The 18,191-nt window shown below is 36.5% G+C and overlaps 2 protein-coding genes and 1 pseudogene across 2 annotated transcripts; 1 reads left to right on the forward strand and 2 right to left on the reverse strand.

Annotated features, from left to right (window-relative positions):
- LOC107737901 (hydroxyacid oxidase 1-like) overlaps window positions 1-5,673 on the forward strand; it is a 63,514-nt pseudogene extending 57,841 nt beyond the window's left edge.
- A 1,765-nt stretch (window positions 5,674-7,438) lies between these two features.
- On the reverse strand, window positions 7,439-10,345 carry bmp2a (bone morphogenetic protein 2a). Its single transcript, XM_016549530.1, has 2 exons — window positions 9,131-10,345; window positions 7,439-8,352 (listed from the first exon to the last, which is right to left on the reverse strand). Exons 1-2 carry the CDS (start codon window positions 9,459-9,461, stop codon window positions 7,517-7,519), a joined length of 1,167 nt encoding a protein of 388 aa, XP_016405016.1. The 5' UTR covers window positions 9,462-10,345; the 3' UTR covers window positions 7,439-7,516.
- A 1,634-nt stretch (window positions 10,346-11,979) lies between these two features.
- On the reverse strand, window positions 11,980-14,330 carry LOC107737894 (protein DVR-1-like). The gene is made up of 2 exons (XM_016549531.1): window positions 14,035-14,330; window positions 11,980-12,839 (listed from the first exon to the last, which is right to left on the reverse strand). The coding sequence occupies exons 1-2, from the start codon at window positions 14,312-14,314 to the stop codon at window positions 12,001-12,003; spliced, it is 1,119 nt and encodes a 372-aa protein (XP_016405017.1). The 5' UTR covers window positions 14,315-14,330; the 3' UTR covers window positions 11,980-12,000.
- Window positions 14,331-18,191: the final 3,861 nt, after the last annotated feature.

The raw sequence follows: 18,191 nt of genomic DNA on the forward strand, positions 1-18,191 counted from the left end.
CAGGACCGTGCATGCAAAAAAAAAAAAAAAAAAAGCAATTTTTGGTGTCATGCTGACCCTAAATATTATAATTTGAAAGCAGGGGCTGAAGAAATGACAGGTGCTGCATGCATTCTGGAAAAGTTTGGCATGCGCAAAATGCAGGAAAGCATGACTCAAGAAAACCTAGGAGCTAAACCCAGCGCTCGTATTCAACGCAGTTTGAAGACCCGATGGCACACGTCGAAGTGGTCGGCACAGAAGTATTTATATCGGCCTGTGTTTTGTTTAAAGTCAGATGGACTAATGGTTGCCATCTGCTGGTGAGACCCAGCGGAAGTAAAGCATGTATTTACACAAAATAAATCTCCAGGGAGACAGCCAACTGCACATGAAATTACAGGTCTGCTGAATCTACAGCTGACTGTCGGAGCTGGAGGGAACCTGGGTGTGTTTGTTATGGAGGAGGGTTCCTGTTGCTAGCCGATCGGGAGGCCAATACTTCTGGAACGGTCTTTGGGGCCTTGGCAAGTGGCGGCCTTTTAAAAAGCGAGGTTTGAACTCAATAACGTTTTGCTTTCTGTACGAGTTTCGCAGAGCGAGCGTGTCCAGAATTTGACAGTGACAAAAGAGCCCGGGCGTATAATTTGTTTAGGTTCCCATGGTTGCTCTGTGACATCAGATGTTTATGTTGGAAAGGGAATTTGACAGCTTTACGGGAGAAGCACTTGTCTGAGCGCACGAGGCATTGCAGGCTTCAAGTATGTGCCGGTGATGCGCTCTGACACAGATGTCTTCACGTGAAATCCGACCCGTGAATCACGCACTCTGTTGTGCACTAGTATCACTGCTACGGCACATCTGCACTAAATGACCGTATTTGAAGGTGCTAAACTTGACTTGGCAGGTTGCTTTTAGCATAATAATACTGCACGTATTTTAAAAGGAAAATTAAACTGTTCATTGTATGACGCATGCAACAGATTTAGATTGAAAGTGTGAGGCCACAGTGAAAATCTGGAATTTAAACTTGGAGGTTTTGCCATTTTGATCAGATTTAAAAATAGAAATATTCTGACATAAAATAAATACGTTGGTGACAGACCATATGAACTTTTTCACTCAAACGTGTTTTTGGTGATAATTATTAAAAATAAATAAATAGAAAAATATTTTTAATTCTTTAAATAATTTAATAGAATAATAATTTAAAATGATTAATTTAGAATTAATTCAAAACTTTAAAAAAAATTAAAACCTGGAAATTTTGACATGTTTAATTCAATAAATAAATATTATGGTATAAAGTTAAAAACACATATTTAAGATTTGTTGGTCACTAATACAGTGAATACATTTGTGACACTGACCATATGAACTCATTTTTTTCACTCAAACCTTTTTTAGTGACAGTGTAATTTATAATGAAAAAATATTTTAACGGGATAATAATTTCAGATGATTATTCTAGAAAAATTTAAAATATATTGTTTTTCACTTCTGAAATATGGAATTCAAAATTGAATTTTTAACCATTTTAATAATTATAATAAAAAAGAAATGTTATGCCATAAAATTATAATAAATATGTAACATTTCTATGTCAGTAATACAATTAACAAATTTGTGCCATTGGCCATATTAACTTTTTTCACTCATGTTTTTGTTGAGTATACATATTATAATTGGAAAAAAATACAAAACTGTATTTTAAATTATTTTAACTATTTAAAAAGGTTATTATTTAATATGATTAATTTTAAAAAAGTCAAATAAATGCATTTTTTCTTCTGAAATCTGGAATTTAAAACTGAACTAAACTTAAAAATGTTAGCTTTTAAAATAAATAAATAAAACAAATACATTTGTGACATTGACCATATGAACTCTTTTCACTCAAACTTTTTTTTTTTGTGAGAATATATATTATAATGGAAAAATACAAAAATATATATTTGAAAAGATTTACATTATTTAAAAGCGCAGTTATTTAAAATGATCAATTTAGAAAAATGCTAAATATCAGCATTTTCTCTCGCAGCCTCAGAGTTCGCAGCAGATATCAAACGAGATCATGTTGCTCACAGAAAGCAAGGATGCAGATGTTTTGAAGCACACTCTGCACACAGACAGGAGATCATGGCACATCAAAGAGAAGTTACTTTGAGTAACTTCAGCTGAAGGGTGTGTTCAGTGAGTAAACAGGCATTTTTGACTCATGCACAGGGTGGTATTTGAGGATATATGCGTAAGAATAGTCAAATGACACAGTAAGAGCTCATCACCCGGCTGTGTCACCGTGGTTAGGGAATTTCCTCTGTAATTACCTGAGCGATCCCTCTGCACCTGGAGACGATGCTGAACAAACCCACGGCTTTACTGTGACCGCTAGAATGTAAACACGCTTCCTACAAGTCGCAAGGGCCAAAAACGTCAGTTCTCGCTCAGAGAAATCAATACAAGCCACATGGAGTCAATAATTGCTAAATAAATTTGCGCTTTTCTTTAAGGACACATACAAATTCAGTCGATATTTACTCACCCTCACATCATTCCAAACCCACATGACCTTTTACTCCCATGCAACACAAAAAACAACATTTAAAAAAAAAAAAGCTCAGTTTGAATCCACTATATTCTATCTGAATCTATCCGATTCATCTCATAACTTATTTGTGCATGCATGCGATCAAACTTGGCATGTTTGGTTAAGAGATGCACGAAAGCCAATGCCGTTTGGTGTCATGCACCAATGATATTCGAGAGCTGTGGTGGAAGGGAAGATTTTCAGCAAAAAACAACTCGACCCTCATGTTGTCAACCCTTCTTTGTTTGCATCGAGTCACTGTTTTATCACTCTAAAGCTGCTTTAAAACAGTCTATTTTGTATAAAGCGCTGTATAAATAACAGTGACTTGACTTGTGTTGGAGAGGATTTTCTTTTTCCCATAAATGCTATTAAAGTTATCACATTGGACTAAAACTTACTCACTTTGCTCACTCAGGGTATAACAGCTTACAAAAAAATGTATCATTTTGGGGGTATTTTTTCCCCAAATTTCTTGTTATGCTATTTAACTACCAAATATTGGATTCAATCTTTTTATCAACTTGTTTTCTTTCGATTAGCACAGGCTTTTTATTTCTTCTTGGAACTGATTAATCGTAGGCCTCAATGATCTGAACTTAATGCACCACCGTTTTTAAGTGAATATTGACAAATTATCCACAAATAATGCTTTTTTTTATTTTTTATAAATAATTCAGATCAATGAGGCCTGTGAAAAATAAGTTCTAAAACTAAATGCAACAACTGTGCTAAATGAAAGAAAACAAGTTGACAGAAAGATTAAATCCAAGGTTCGGTGATAATATAGCATAAACAGAGGTTTACAAGGTTAAAAGGCTGGTCATTTTTTCACGGAACAAGGGTTAAATTTGGGTCTGTTTCTCACTTGAAGCATCATAATTACATTTATTTATTTATAAGCAGACACTTTTATTCAAAGCGACTTACAAATGAGGAACATCACAAGCAACAGTGTTCATAAAACGCCAAGTTGAAATGGTGCTTTTTGAACATTTCCTTCCAAGTTTCTTCTGTTTTACACCGTTGAAAGTCAGTCACATGGGTTTGGAACGGCATGAGGGTGAGTAAAGATTTCTGGGTAAACTAATCCTGTATTGTTCCTTCCCAAGACCACAAGAAAGAAACCAGCACAAACCTCCCCCATCGGACATATAGAGCGGCGCAGACGTTTCTAGTCAATTGCTGTTCTACTAGTTTAAGACTACGAGTATAAAAATGACAGCGCTCTCACTTTCGGGTCAAACTACGTTTATTCTGCTGCCATGGCTGCAGTACAACCTCCTTATGAAGCCATATGGCCTGCTATTGTGTAAATATACAGTACAGACAGAATAATTCTGTAGTTTGCATGTCCAGAAATGATGGCATTGCAAGACAGGACTTAGAAAATGACGGAATATCTCCACAGCTGTGCATTATGTTTGCGCGGTGCATAATGCATCATGAGAGAGGAGTTTCCACACTCGCTGGCTCATGCAAAGTTTATACACTTGGGCAATGAAAACAAACAATTAAACGAGCAAGAGTCTAATACCCTCACAGGCATGAACCTATTTTCTGGTGCTGGCTTTGCGAGGACTATTCAAAGTTTAATGTTTGCACGCATATAAATTAACGCGTTGCCTCCTGGAGTAAATAAAAATACCAGCAATTGGCCACTGCCTCTGCAGCACGGCAATTCTGGGTCTATGATTTCCTTGCGCTGTGGTCAGGCCCCTACGGTGCAAATGCAGTCCAGATGAGTTCCTGGTTCACGGTTATGAGCTAAATGAAAGGCTTCAGGACAAATTCCCTCCATCAAACTCGCCTGAAATCAAGGCCTGCTGGTGTTCCAGCCAAGCCGGTCGCATGTGCACATGTGCAGCCGCGGGTCACGTGACACGATGCATGCTGAAATTCATATTGCATAAGTGGTTCTCAACTGGTCTGACATGCATATAGTAACTAGCAAAATAAACAGGCTTATCAGCTTTGAAACGGGAGAAAACGCTTCCCATATCTTTGTCATGTGTCCATTCAAACAATATTTCAGCACAAACTCATCGGTCATTATTATTCAAATTAGACAGGTGCAACACGGGCAGGTTGTGCAACATGCCTTCATCCTCAAAAAACAGGGATAAAACCACATCAAATGAAAATGTTATCCAAGTGACATTATATATTAGGATAAATATGGTTTCTACTAAACACAATGCATTTTATGAGGTTAATTTTCGGCTGCTGGAAGCATGAAACCATCAAAAGATATTTAAAACATAATTAACCGGATGAGAACCACTGCATTATATAATTTGCAAAATACATGCAGATAAACTAAATGGTAGAAAATTTGATATATGCATAATGCATTATATTCAGGATTTCATAAATAACTGTAACCAAAGTGAAATGCATTATAATATGACCATATTCCTTGTTACATTGGATATAATTGCATTATACTTTCTAAAGCTGTAACAGTGATTAGATTAAGTATTTGATGTATTACAACTGTGGTTACAATTATTCACAAGATCATAAGGTGCATTGCAATGCACAATTAATGCATTCAAGATGCTTTTATAATGCATTATATATAAAGGCTTCAAGTAAAGTGTTACTGAAAAGTTTGATGACAAGCAGTAAAAATGTTTTGAAAGCCAGAAATGACAATTGTAGCCAGAAGTCATTCTTTATGTATAATGCATTATACATTTTAATAAATAATTCTTACCAAAGCTACAATGCATTATAATATTTGAAGATTCCTTGTTACATATGAAATTGGTCATGTGATTAATGCATTATACTTTTTAAAGGCGTAACAATAAATAGATAAGTATTATAACTGTAGTTACAATTATGCATACAAGGTGTAACTAATGCATTAAAAATGCATTTTATATAACAGTTTTGGTAACAAAGTGTTACCAAAATTTCAATGACAAGCACTAAGAAATTGTTTTGAAAGCCAGATATGATTATTAGCCAGAAGTAATTGTCCTTTTACGTAAGCTTCTTTATAAACTCTTATCATTTTTCCATCAGATCGAAGTCACAATGCGGCATGGCACACGCCAACGCAATATTTCTCCATGCACTTGGCGGTGAATCACATGTGAAGCAGGTGATTATCATTCCTGCCATCACAGATGACGATTCACTGCATTCTGTGCTCTTATCTCAGCCATTAAAGCAATCTCGACACTAATTATGAATCCAGGGCATCATAACATCTGCGCGCTGTCATGAGAATCAAACTCTCCGCGAGCAAGTTTCCATTGTTTTATCTGCGCAGCTGAAGTGCTGCATGCACATATTGCTCTCAGTAACCATCTTGATAGGTAGGGTGTGTCTTCCCAACATCTGTAAACCATACATGTTCATTTGAAGCGTCCATATGCCCCATAGCCGAGCACCATACTGTTACCGACCCCTTAATGAACTCAAACTGTCCATTTTCAAATAGTTCGACATCAAGGCATTTTTACCAGCGGTGCATAACACGTTACATTTCAGAGAAACCTGCCTGCGAGAGGAAAGCCGTACTTCCCACAGTCTTGCTTTATGATCCATAAGAAAGTCAAGTTGTGATTCCTTTGACGTACGTTTAACCTCAAGACAACCCAATAAATGCTCTGTTTCTTTACAGACTATATTTTCAAGGGCCAACGTGGAGAATGATTCACACGGGATAAGTAGACGTTGCTAAAGGGCACGTACTCTGACTATCCTTCGATTTTAAAATTGCATATAAAAACCTAGATAAGGCTAGAGTCATATCTAGTCACGTTTTGCAAAATGCATCTGATTTGGGCTATAACCTACAGCTGTAGAGACAAATGAATGCATGGTTCATATTCAGTTTTTTTTTCATAGACATTTGACTTTTTAAGCTAAGAAGTGCATACTATGCACATTTTGCATTCTGTACTCTTTATTTTGAGCAACTTAATTACATGGCAATCCTCACGTTTTAAACGACGTCCCTCTAATTAAACACTTCCTAGCTCTTGACTTTAGAGCGCCATGTAGTGAATGGCTCTTAATTAGCGAGGCTTCAATATAAAGCTGGAGGAAGCCACCTTTACACAACCAATGCATAAGGACCCGTGTGAAGAAACACAATAGTCATTGTCTCCAGGCAATAAGTCGATTTCAAGAGCTCATACTGTGGGACTAAACTTACACCGGCTAATTTCCTGAGCATTCAGTGTCAACTACCTGTCACATTGGTTTGAAATAAGTGCATTCACATTTACTGCCGCATCTCTAAAACACTGGCTCCGTCTACACTGCAAACTCCAGCTCTGCGTGCTTTTTTGTTTTGATCGTTTGATGGAATTCGGTCAGATTTAGCCAATGCATTTCCAATGGAAAATGCTTTGCGATATATTTTAATGCATTTAAATGCATTACTGCATTAAATGCATGTCCACCAAAGGTAAGTAGCTATTGCATTTTGCATTGCAACTTTTTTGCATGAAGAAGCTATTTTCTTTTTTGATTAGGCATTAAAAATATGGCAACACTTTACAATAAGGTTCCATTTGTTAACATTAGTTAACATGAACTAACAATAAAAAACTTTTTATTGATCTTTTTTTTAATAATTTGTAAGTTTCAACATGTATTAAAATAAAAAATGGTGCACAAATCTATTGCTTTGCATTGTTAGTTAATGCATTAACTAATGTTACCTAATGGGATTGTGAAGTGTCACCAACTATTACACCAAATATTCAATAAAAATGATTGCGGTAGAAATAAATACAAAATACGCATACTTCACACGCAGATCGAAACGTACATCAGAAAAAGTTTGTTTAACTCTGATTAAAATATTTATTTTCCCAATAGCGAACATAAATATATCTTTATATACTTCTCCAAAATATGTGTTTTACTTTATTATAAATAAAGTTTAGTATTGGGAAAAATAAAGTGTCTGTAGACGTCCGGGCGTCAGCGGCATCCGCAGCCCTCCACGACCATGTCCTGGTAGTTTTTTAAGATCACCCGCTCGTATTCGTCCAGATAGAGCAGCGAAACCGGGCTCAGGTCCGTGGGAACGCAGCAGGCCCGGGGAATGTTGCTGTTCACCGAGTTCACCAGTGTCTGTACAATAGCGTGGTTGGTGGAGTTCAGGTGGTCCGCCAGTGGAAACGGACACTCGCCCTGGCAGTAAAAGGCATGGTATCCCGGCGGGGCGACTATCCAGTCATTCCACCCCACGTCGCTGAAGTCCACATAGAGGGAATGTCTCCTGCAGTTAGCTTTGTGCTTCTTCCGCTGTTTGTTTGTCCGCACTTGCCTCTTCTCACGAGAGTGCAGCACGTTTCCCTTCCCGTTGTGGCTATAGGTCACCAACAGCGGCCTCATTTGGGGCCACGTGTCCTCTCTGTCATGCAGGGACCTGCTGATGCGGACGTGTCTTTTGGAGTCCTGTTCTACACGGTCCGGGTGAACTATTTCCACCACGAAGCCATGGTTGGGATGCCCATCCGCAGTCCACCTCGTGACGGCGGGGCTCACGTCGAAAGTCTCCCACTTGCTCAAGCTGTGTTGAACCAGCCTGGTGTCCAGGAGTCTCGTGATGGGTTCTTGAAAGGAACCGGACGGTTTGATGATCTCGTGAATGTTAATGCGGTGAAATCCCTCGCTGAGGTTGCTCACGACCTGCTCTCGGAAAATCCGCAGCTCCGCTGACGTCACCAACTCCTCACCCGGGATGGAGGTCAGGTTGAAGAGGAAACGCTGAGTCGTCTTTCCGCTCGAACTGGACAGGTCCTCCATGGATTCTGGAGGAAAACCAATCGTAACGTTTATGGGAAGTTTTGACTGTTTGAATCAATGCCAGTTCCTTGTACTCTGTCAAACTTCTTGTTTACACTCATTGACAGGATGTGACTTTTACTGACCTCTTACTGGACACACTGGTTTAAAACACTTAAAAAGTGATTACTTATCACGGTTAACACAACATGATTACTTAAGAGGTGGTTAACTAACACAAAGGGCATTTCTAGTTCATTGCATGTCATTCATTTATCATTTACATAAAACTTTATTTTTTTAATTACTTGCAACTCAACAATGGAAACATTAAAAATTTCTCTTGAATTATATTAAAAAGTTCTCCACAGTAGTAGTACTAGTAATACTAAAAGCAATTGCTGTAACATTAAAATTAATAATTAAAATAAAATAAAAATTATTTTATTTACTCAGTACGAATTCATACAGTAGGTAGTGAGATGAGAGAGAAAAAATAAAGACAAAAACTACAATGAAGAAAAAAAAAATGCACCTGTAGCTGCACCATAGGTAGCGAGCTAAATATATATATATATTTAGTAACTTACATATATAAACATTGCCATTTGGGAAACTTTTGGGACTACAGACTACAGAAAATGAGCTCTGAACATCAGACTTTGTATAAATAAACTGCCATTTCTTCATCAAACAGTCTGTAGATAATCTCAATTCCTGTCAGGCACGCAGCATACAGCAGATAAGAAAGGAAAGCTGGAATTTCGAGAAGAGCGAGAATTCTTGAAGTAAACACTTGCTTACCATCATGGTGGAAGCTCCTGATCGTATTCGCGCGGCTGGCAGATCTTTCCGAGCCTTTCCCTAAGGAGCCCTTGGGTCTGTTGCTGTTGTTCTGCTCCGCGTTCACCGAGTGCATCGAGTACAAGTCCATCATGTATTGCGGAACCACTGCAGACCTGCTGGGACTCGGTCTGTGTTTGAGTCCAAACATGCTCAGAAGTCGAAGTTCAAACGCGTGCAGGACGTCCTGAGACAGAGAGGACCGGCCGATCTGGGGAACGAGTCCACTGGAGCCTCCAAAGAACACCTGAGTGACCATCAAAACCATCAGAGCGCAGCCGGAGGAGACCATGATCGCGCTAAACCTGCCAGATCAGTGACTAACGAGATCAGATGGGCTCAAGCAGGAGATGTGACCATATTCCGTGTTTGATCGAGCCATTGTGAGAGTTTGGAGGATCCTTCGTGCATCAGAGCAACCTTTAGAGCCGCTTTACGGAGGAACGCAGACCTGCGCTAGATCCATCTGGATAGGAGAAGCTCCATGAGCTAAAGCCTGTCATAATAGTAGATTTGCGCTCTTAAAATAACACAAAGCGTGAAAGTCGTACTACTAAACGGAAAAACTCGCGGACACTCGACCTTAAACGCGAGTAAAGAGACTAAATCGAGTGCATTCGCGATCTTCCCCGTAGGTGCACAAGTGCTTCAGATAAAGTCCAGTTTGAACTCCAAAGCGCAGTTGATCTTCTGTTCATGGCACACGAGATGATCAACGCAGTCTGGTGGGGTCTTCACATAAATCTGCTCCTCTTTTAGAATTCCCCGTTTCACTTAGCTCCATGTTACAGATCACTAAAGAAAAGCTGTTTATCTGCAGAAAACAGTGGGAGACTTCCACAGGAACGCCCGCCTCTTCTTACACATATTCAACAGTCACCGCTGTACAAAGACAAGCCGTAGGTGTTGAAACGGAGGGAAGTACGCGTATAAAAGTCCACTTCATTGACAAAACAAAAGTTTCTTCCTTCGCTAGGAGCGAAACAAGCCGCGGCGAGGGTTTGGGTACGTGTGTGTCCTTTACGCGCAGTGCGCAAGTGTGCAACAGCGTCGCTTTCTCTCCTTTTGTGTCTTTATGTTTAACTCTGTCATGACAGAATTCATCAACTCTGGACGTGAAGGGGTTCATGTGGACAAACGCGCCTTTGGAGAGTTCAGAGTTCATCTAATTAAGTAACGGAGAAAATATGTGAAGTTTACATATTACATTTAATAAAACATACTTGGTCATTGCATTTACTTTGGAATTGAATTCAATTAATCATTACTCTATCACTAAGAATATATTTAGATCCCAAATGTTTATAAGTAACTTTAAATGAAAAAGGACGCTCACTACCTAGCGCTCATATTCAGAGCCAGTGCGCCAACTTGTGGCAACAACGGTTAATGTGAAGCAGGAGACCGGGGCTAGTTGTCACACTTTTTGCTCCCTCCAATATTTCGTAGGGTGGGGTAAAAGTTCATTTATGTGAAGACACAAACCTTAAAGTCTATAAAAACGAATATATATATATATATATATATATATATATATATATAGGGATTAATTTTAAATCGAATAAATAGGCCTATACGAGAAATATATTTTTACTTAATATTTAATATTCACAGGGGATACATTCAACATATATATATATATATATATATATATATTAAAAAAAACTATCAAATTGGGCAATATGTCACAAAGGGAACCTGCCATTAAAAGAGCCTATTCAATATTTTCCAGGATGGGACAAATATGAAACCGCAAAAATGGAAGAGTCAACAAATGTACAAGTGTAAACTTTTGCAAATATATCATATAGGCTAAAACATGACAACTACACACATATATACACCTATATAGCGCCTATATATACACACAGTAGTCAACATTTGAAGTGGATCAAAAAGAGTTCATCAAAATTGTCCTCAGACAAGAATCCATTTTTGGTTTTAGGACAACTTTGAAAGGTTTTGATCCACCTCAAATGTTGACTATTGTAATTTCGGTTTCACTTTATTTTGATGGTCCCTTTAACACATTCTGTTGACTATAAGTAACGTTGCACCTGCATATCTACAAAGTCTCACTAGAGTGTTAGTATAGACTGGTAGGGTTAGGGTTAGATTAAGTTGACATGTACATGCAAAGTTACTTGTAGTCAGTAGATTATCTGTTGGGAAACCCTCACAATAAAGAGTTAGCCGATATTGAGCAGACAGTCTACTAATACTCTGAGTTGACATGTAGATGCAGCGTTACTTACTGTCAACAGAATGTTTAAAAGGGACCATCAAAATAAAGTGTTAACGTAATTTCATATAAAATATGTAAGAAATATTTTTTATGTAAACATATATAGATCTATTTTTATTACATATATATATATATATATATATTTTAAATCAACCTAAATCTCAGCTACAGGTTTTTTTTTAATTATTATTATTTATTTGCAGTTTTGCGTTCACTTATTTACACAACAAATATAAAAGCCATTTTAGTTTGGAGGGCCAAATTCACCAAAATACTCTAATTTAAGACTGCCATTTCATTTGTCCTTATATGAAATGCTGCAAACGGTTTCTAACCCAGGTCCAAAATATCATTAAAACATTAACATTTCACTGGTCTAAAATATTAAAAACCATTGAAACCATGTTAGAGAAAGGCAAAAATCAATTTATTATAAAATGAAGTTTATTTTTTAACAAATTACAGGTCTTGTGCATCCACATTTTCCCACCATGTCCTCAAATGTCCACAGTATCACTGAACAAGTATAAAGCACCATTTTAATATGTTTAAGATATGGACTAAAGCATTTCAAATTAATTGGAGTTCATCTGCATCCACACTCATCCACCACCATGTCTTCATAATGTCTCAGAACCACATTATCGTTATTGTCGTAATAGAGCATGGAGATGGGGGACAGTTTGATGGGAACGCAGCAGGGCTGAGGCGTCCCTTTGGGATCAAACGAATGGACCAGCGTCTGCAGGATGGCGTGGTTGGTCCCGTTCAAACTTTCACTCAGAGGGAAAGGACACTCTCCGTGGCAGTAATTGGCCAAATACCCCTGAGGCGCAATGATCCAGTCCTGCCAACCCACGTCTTTGAAGTCAATGTAAAGCCTTCTGGGTTTGCACACGTTACTGGGCGTCACAGGTAAGTAATACGCCGCACTTCGCTTTCTCCTGGACCTGCATTGAAGCGGATTCAACGACACCACCACCAGAGACGTGTACAAATCTGGCATTTGAGCAATCTGCACAGCTAAATGTGGGTTTTTCACATATGCATGCTCCTGAAGCACGTTGCTCAAGTGCTTGAGCTGCAACTCAACGTGCATCCCGTAGTTCTTACCTGGTTTTCTCCAGGTTTCGGCCAGATCGGTCAGATTGACGTGCACAGAAGCGTGCGCACCAGGCCCAAGCGACTGAGACAGGAGTAATTTACGGCTGGACTCGTGAGTCACTCCCTTCAGCGTGGTCCTCAAAACCCTGTACAGGTCCACGCTGAAAACATGCGGTCCCAGGTGAGCCAGATCCTGTTTGAACTTCATTTCCAGCTGTGCAAGGGAGAGTTGCTCAACATCCTCCAGCACCGACATGTTGAAAAACAGATGCTTTCTCACACAATTAAAGCAGTGGACAGCCGGAGCAGATATCAGACTACCTGTTTGGGGGAAAACAAGCTTTGTGTTATGGTGCAAGTGGGTTATTCCTGTTCTGCAGAACCTTTTTAACTCTGTAACATCAAAAAGGTTATAATTTACGGCAAGACACCACAGGTGAACAGGGTAGAATTAATAGATCTTACCATACTTTCCCGGTTGATTACTACATTAAGAAATTCAAACATTTAAGGCTTTCCAATGAGGCATCTTCTAATTAAACATGCACTAATTTGCATAAAGTTCCAGAAAAAAAATTTCAGAGGGGATTTTGGATTTCTCTTTTTAAATCAGAAAATACTGTCAGAAAAAAAATCAGTTTTTAGGAATAAAACGTATAAAATCAGACGTCTGATATGAACAAACCCTTCTATAAAACCCTTCAGAATAGAGATAGGAATAAAACTGTACATGTTGGTCAGTGTGAGCGTTGCAGAATTGAAGAAAACTCATTTTGAGAAAACTGCCTTTAAAGATATGCATTGTAATTGAAATCTAAAGACAAATAGGTCAAGTTCAGTAATAAAATTAGGTGAATGATATAGAAACAAATCCCTCTATAGAAACCCTCTGAATGTACATGGAAATTAAAACTGTAAATTGGTGTCTAAGTGCTGCTGAAGAGAAAAACAAAACTCATTTCGAGAAAACAGCCTTTAAAAATATATTGTAATTGAAATCTAGAGGCAAATAGATAATTAAGATAAACACCTAAATGTGCATTTTGCATGCTTTCTTCCCAGTCAAACACGTTATGAAAAGCTAAATAACCCAAAATATCAAAACTGACCAGTGCAAAAAATGTTTTTGCCTGTAGTGTCTTTCATTAAGGAGTTATTTCAATTAAAGGGTGCCTAAAGTTTTTTTATAACTCGATTTACAGAAAAATATACTGCCAATCATTGGTATTTGTGCAAGTCAGTTGTCTGACCAACAGTAATGATGTCACTTCCTGCAGGATGATGTCATAAAGAAACTGGCTTTTGTTTGTTAGGCGTTTCACATAATACTAACACGAATAGAACTAAACTAATTACAATTATTCAACAAAAACATGTTTTTGAAACACTCTGATTAGATTAAGGAAAAATTAAAAATACAAATGGCATTACTAAAATTGTATTCAAAAATGTCCTAAAAACTGTGAGGATATAATATACTACATACTAAGATTGACCTAAATTCTCAAGGCCTCACCTTGATCCTGGATGAACCTGACAATATTTCCCCGGACTCCATACTCGGACACCACACATGGATCGGTGTCGGATGTCGAGGTCTGTTTGCTGCCCTTCTTGAACAGTTTCCACAGCAGAGACGGCACTGGAGCCTGATGTGAAGGTTTTGGGCGACTCGAGAGACCCATCGAACTTAAAAACAGCTTTTCTTGCATGTTGACATTTTCTGTGTCTATAAAAGTAAGAGAAGACAGACTTAACATTAAAAACAAGAGATTGGGAATCACACAGAGCATCATTAATGTGAGCAGCACGGTCAAACAGAACCGCCGGCACAGACAGGGCCTTTTAAACAGCCGCTGATCAGCTTCAGATGATCAGCCAGACGAGTGAGGACTGACACCTGTGAGGTGATTGGTGGAGATAACGACCCACTGATGGACTGTGGGGGTCAAATCATTGATATGCAAATGAGTGGCAATGGGCCTTTGATGTTTATAGGGGCTCAGACTGATATACTGTCACAAAGTGCTACATTTTGCAATAGATTTTTAAAAAAATTCTTAATGATTTTAACATTTGTTTTTATTTATCTTAATTCAAAAACAAGGATAAAGCACAAATAAGCACCAAAACCTATGGTATAGGTATTTTTAAGGCGATCAGATTGTGCTGTATTTGACATTTATACATAGTTACACATAACAATAAAAAAATAAAAATATTTGTGTAGAAACAATTTTCACTTAGACATTTCTAGTAAACTTCACAAACAATTATAAAGAAACGGCAAGTAGCATTAAATGTGAAATTTTGAATTAGAAAATCTAAAATAGTATTTTCTTGTAAAACTGAGTCCTATAATTTTTGTTTAATTTAAAACGTTCAAAAAAAGATTTTTTTACAGTATAAAATGATTTAACAAATTGAAAAAAAAAATTTTTTTTTTGTGGATGTACCATGAAAAAACATGGTAGTACCTTGGAGTAACATGTAAATACTATGGTACATAAATGTGAGAATGTAATATATTCATGGTATACATAAAAAAAACTGTCCTTAATAGCAGAACAAATACATGTGATATTCATATGAAAAAGACAAATATAAATAAGAGAAAGAAAGAGACTAAACATATGTAACTTTTTAAATACTGATAGTTACTCATTAATGAGTTATTGTGCTTACATTTAGGAATTCTAAGTTGAATTTAATAATCAACTCCTAAAATCCCCAACCTAAAAAAAGGACAAAAATGAGTCAATAGTTGTCATACAGTAAGAGTATAGAGCTGTAAAAATGAATGTGAAGCAGCTCAGATCATTTGATCTTGGAAGAATTTGATGTGAAGAAATGTTTGTGTTTTTATAGAGATCTCTGCTTTTGATTGCAGACCTTGGTATCAATTCTGAGCACAATATGAGACATCACTACTAAAATACTAGAGGAAATATTAAAGATATCTGTCTTTTCCATGTAAGATTAAACAAACAAGTTCTTCTACTCTGATTAACCTCTGAATGTTTTGGTGTGGGTTTTGCGATGCTGGATTTATGATCATTTTCACACTGATCAGACGGCAGCACTGTCTCTGTCGTGTGCCGAATCCTTCCTGGGCATCAGAGCGTCCATGCTCTTCATCAGACACATTCCTACAGTCAAGTAAAGACTCTGACGAGACACAGTGGATTGATGCATCAGGCCGTTACTGATAACAGGTTCCTGGCTGAACTCTGGGGCGGCATTCCATCTGCTGAACTCCACTGAGTGACAAATGGAGAGAAGAAGCTGTAAACAGACCCTGGAGAGCAGAGTTTTGGAGTCGACAGTATCCAAAAAAATAAATAAATAAATTAGTAAATAAATTAGTAAATAATAAATAAAAAAGCAACAACAACAATAATAATAATAATAAATAAACAACATATATTTACAAAAATAGAAAAAGTAAAAGTAAAAAATAAATACATTTTATAAATGTATATGGGAATAAAACGACATGTTCTGTAAGCTGACAATATATACATTTATTTTACACATTCAATGTTTTCTATAATATTATAAAGACTACTACTACTAATAATAATAAATACTACTATTAATATATAAAAATATATAAATTATATGAAATATATTAAACATTATAATAAATAAAATACAAAAAATAAAATAAAAAAAGTTTCAAAAAACAAAGATGATGATTATGCAAAATAATAATAAAAAAGAAAACATATATTTAAAATAAACTAATATACACACACACACACACACAAATAAACCAATAATAATAATTATAGAAATATATAGTAAATAAAATTACAAGTTTTGTAAACGTACAGTACATATTATAAAACAGAAATTATATAAAAGAAATTAATATAATAATAATAATAATAATAATGTAAGGTTGCTGCTTACCTTTTGGAAAACTTTTGCACGCCTGATCTCAAAATCTACGAACAAAAGACAAAAAAAGCTGCAATTGTTAAAAACACATATATGCTAAATACATGACATGCAAAATGCTAATGCTGGAGAAACAGTTACTGGAGCGGTGTGAGGTTACAGCGCGAGCATTGTCACTGGAAACACAATATTCTGTGTGGTCTAGTCAGGATATGAAATACGGCCGTTTGAATAACATGACATTGTGTTCACCCCGTCATTCATCACAAATACACGTTGTGCTCTGAACTTTCCCTCCTGATCTTCAGTTTCACACACACACACACACACACAGGACACAGAGAAGCTGTGCTACATTATTCCATTATTAGTGATGTAAGCTTACAACCGTCATGATGTTTTTCAAACCTCACGTTTCACTTGATATGAAAATATATTCTGTGTAATGGGGAATTTGACCGAATTAAGCCACAAAAAGTTCATCTTTCACTGTTTACCTTCCCCTTCAAATTATGACTGTCGCCCAAATCTCCCTAGAGGTCAAGTATAAGTTATATCTCATAATATCTGTAAATAATATCTTTTTGTGCCTCTGTATATATACTGTATTGTCATTAAAATATTTCTATAGTTTTTGTTGATATTTTAAATTAGATTTTATTTTTAGATTTCCTGTTTTAACTTTAATTTTAGTTAAAATAGTAGTAATTTTGCGATGTCGTTTTTATTAGTTTCTTTTTATGTGTCCATATAGTTTTTAATTAGTTTGAGTTATTTTAGGACTTCAAATTAAAGTAAATGAAAACCTTGGCAACTAGCTGAAATAAAATAAGTTCATAAATTTTATTAATAAAATTATCAAACATTGGTTTAATGCAGATTATTATAAATTTTTACATTTTATTATTATTATTATTATTATTATTTCAGTTAATGTTTATATTTTTTGTTCAAGTAACATTTTTTAGGTAACAATAATAACTCTGATATTTGACTATATATTAGTATATAGTATAAATATAATTCAATATATACATAAATTTTATATCTTGCAATACCCAAATATTTCAAATTAGTCTTCGAAAATTTGGCAGTTGTGTGTAAAAGTTACTTTTGACCAATAAAATAATAAGAAAAACAAAAACAAAAAGTGCATACTGCATTCACTATTTTGCCAGTATGCATTTTTTCTCCCTGCACGATCCTTCCAGTTCATCCAGTTCATCCAGTATGATGAAAAAACAATTTTAATATCTCTTTCCTGACTTATGACTTACTATATTGCCACAATGTTACACAAAATATGATTACTGGATTACTACTTACTTGCAAAAACAGTAGTTAGTATGGCATTCTGAACATACCCAGTGTCTTCAATGAGATATTAGTGTGTATCTCTATTACTAACCACCATATGAGAACCAGACCTGCAATGAAAGTAAATAAAGACATAAGCTCAGTAAAATTACAGCATAAATAAGTATTGGTCATGCAAGTATATATCTGAGTGCTACAGCACTGCAGTATTTGATGCAACACGACACGCAGGAGTTAACCACATAAACGCTGCTGTAGTTTAACGCTCAGGCTGGAGAAACTCGAGCTGAAGAGAACCTCCCGAATCAATACGGAGGAGCTTCACTGCGTGATCTTTGGTTTGGATGTTTCTGAATGCTTTTATGGTTTACAGAGACGACTCTTCGTCAGACTTTGCCCCACATGCTCGGGGGATATTCATCTTCACCGTGTCTGTCTCCTTCATGAGCACTT

This window comes from Sinocyclocheilus rhinocerous, unplaced genomic scaffold (assembly GCF_001515625.1).
Source record: "Sinocyclocheilus rhinocerous isolate Xijiao unplaced genomic scaffold, SAMN03320098_v1.1 scaffold3785, whole genome shotgun sequence".
NCBI classification, from domain to species: Eukaryota; Metazoa; Chordata; class Actinopteri; order Cypriniformes; family Cyprinidae; genus Sinocyclocheilus; species Sinocyclocheilus rhinocerous.

Excerpts from the sequence above, each read along its gene's own strand:
- LOC107737894 (XM_016549531.1), bottom strand. The coding sequence starts at position 14,314 with ATGATGCTCTGTGTGATTCCCAATCTCTTGTTTTTAATGTTAAGTCTG. Across the intron at positions 12,840-14,034 it reads CAGGTTCATCCAGGATCAAG|GTAGTCTGATATCTGCTCCG; the intron begins GTGAGGCCTTGA and ends TCCCCCAAACAG.
- bmp2a (XM_016549530.1), bottom strand. The coding sequence starts at position 9,461 with ATGGTCTCCTCCGGCTGCGCTCTGATGGTTTTGATGGTCACTCAGGTG. Across the intron at positions 8,353-9,130 it reads CAGGAGCTTCCACCATGATG|AATCCATGGAGGACCTGTCC; the intron begins GTAAGCAAGTGT and ends GTTTTCCTCCAG.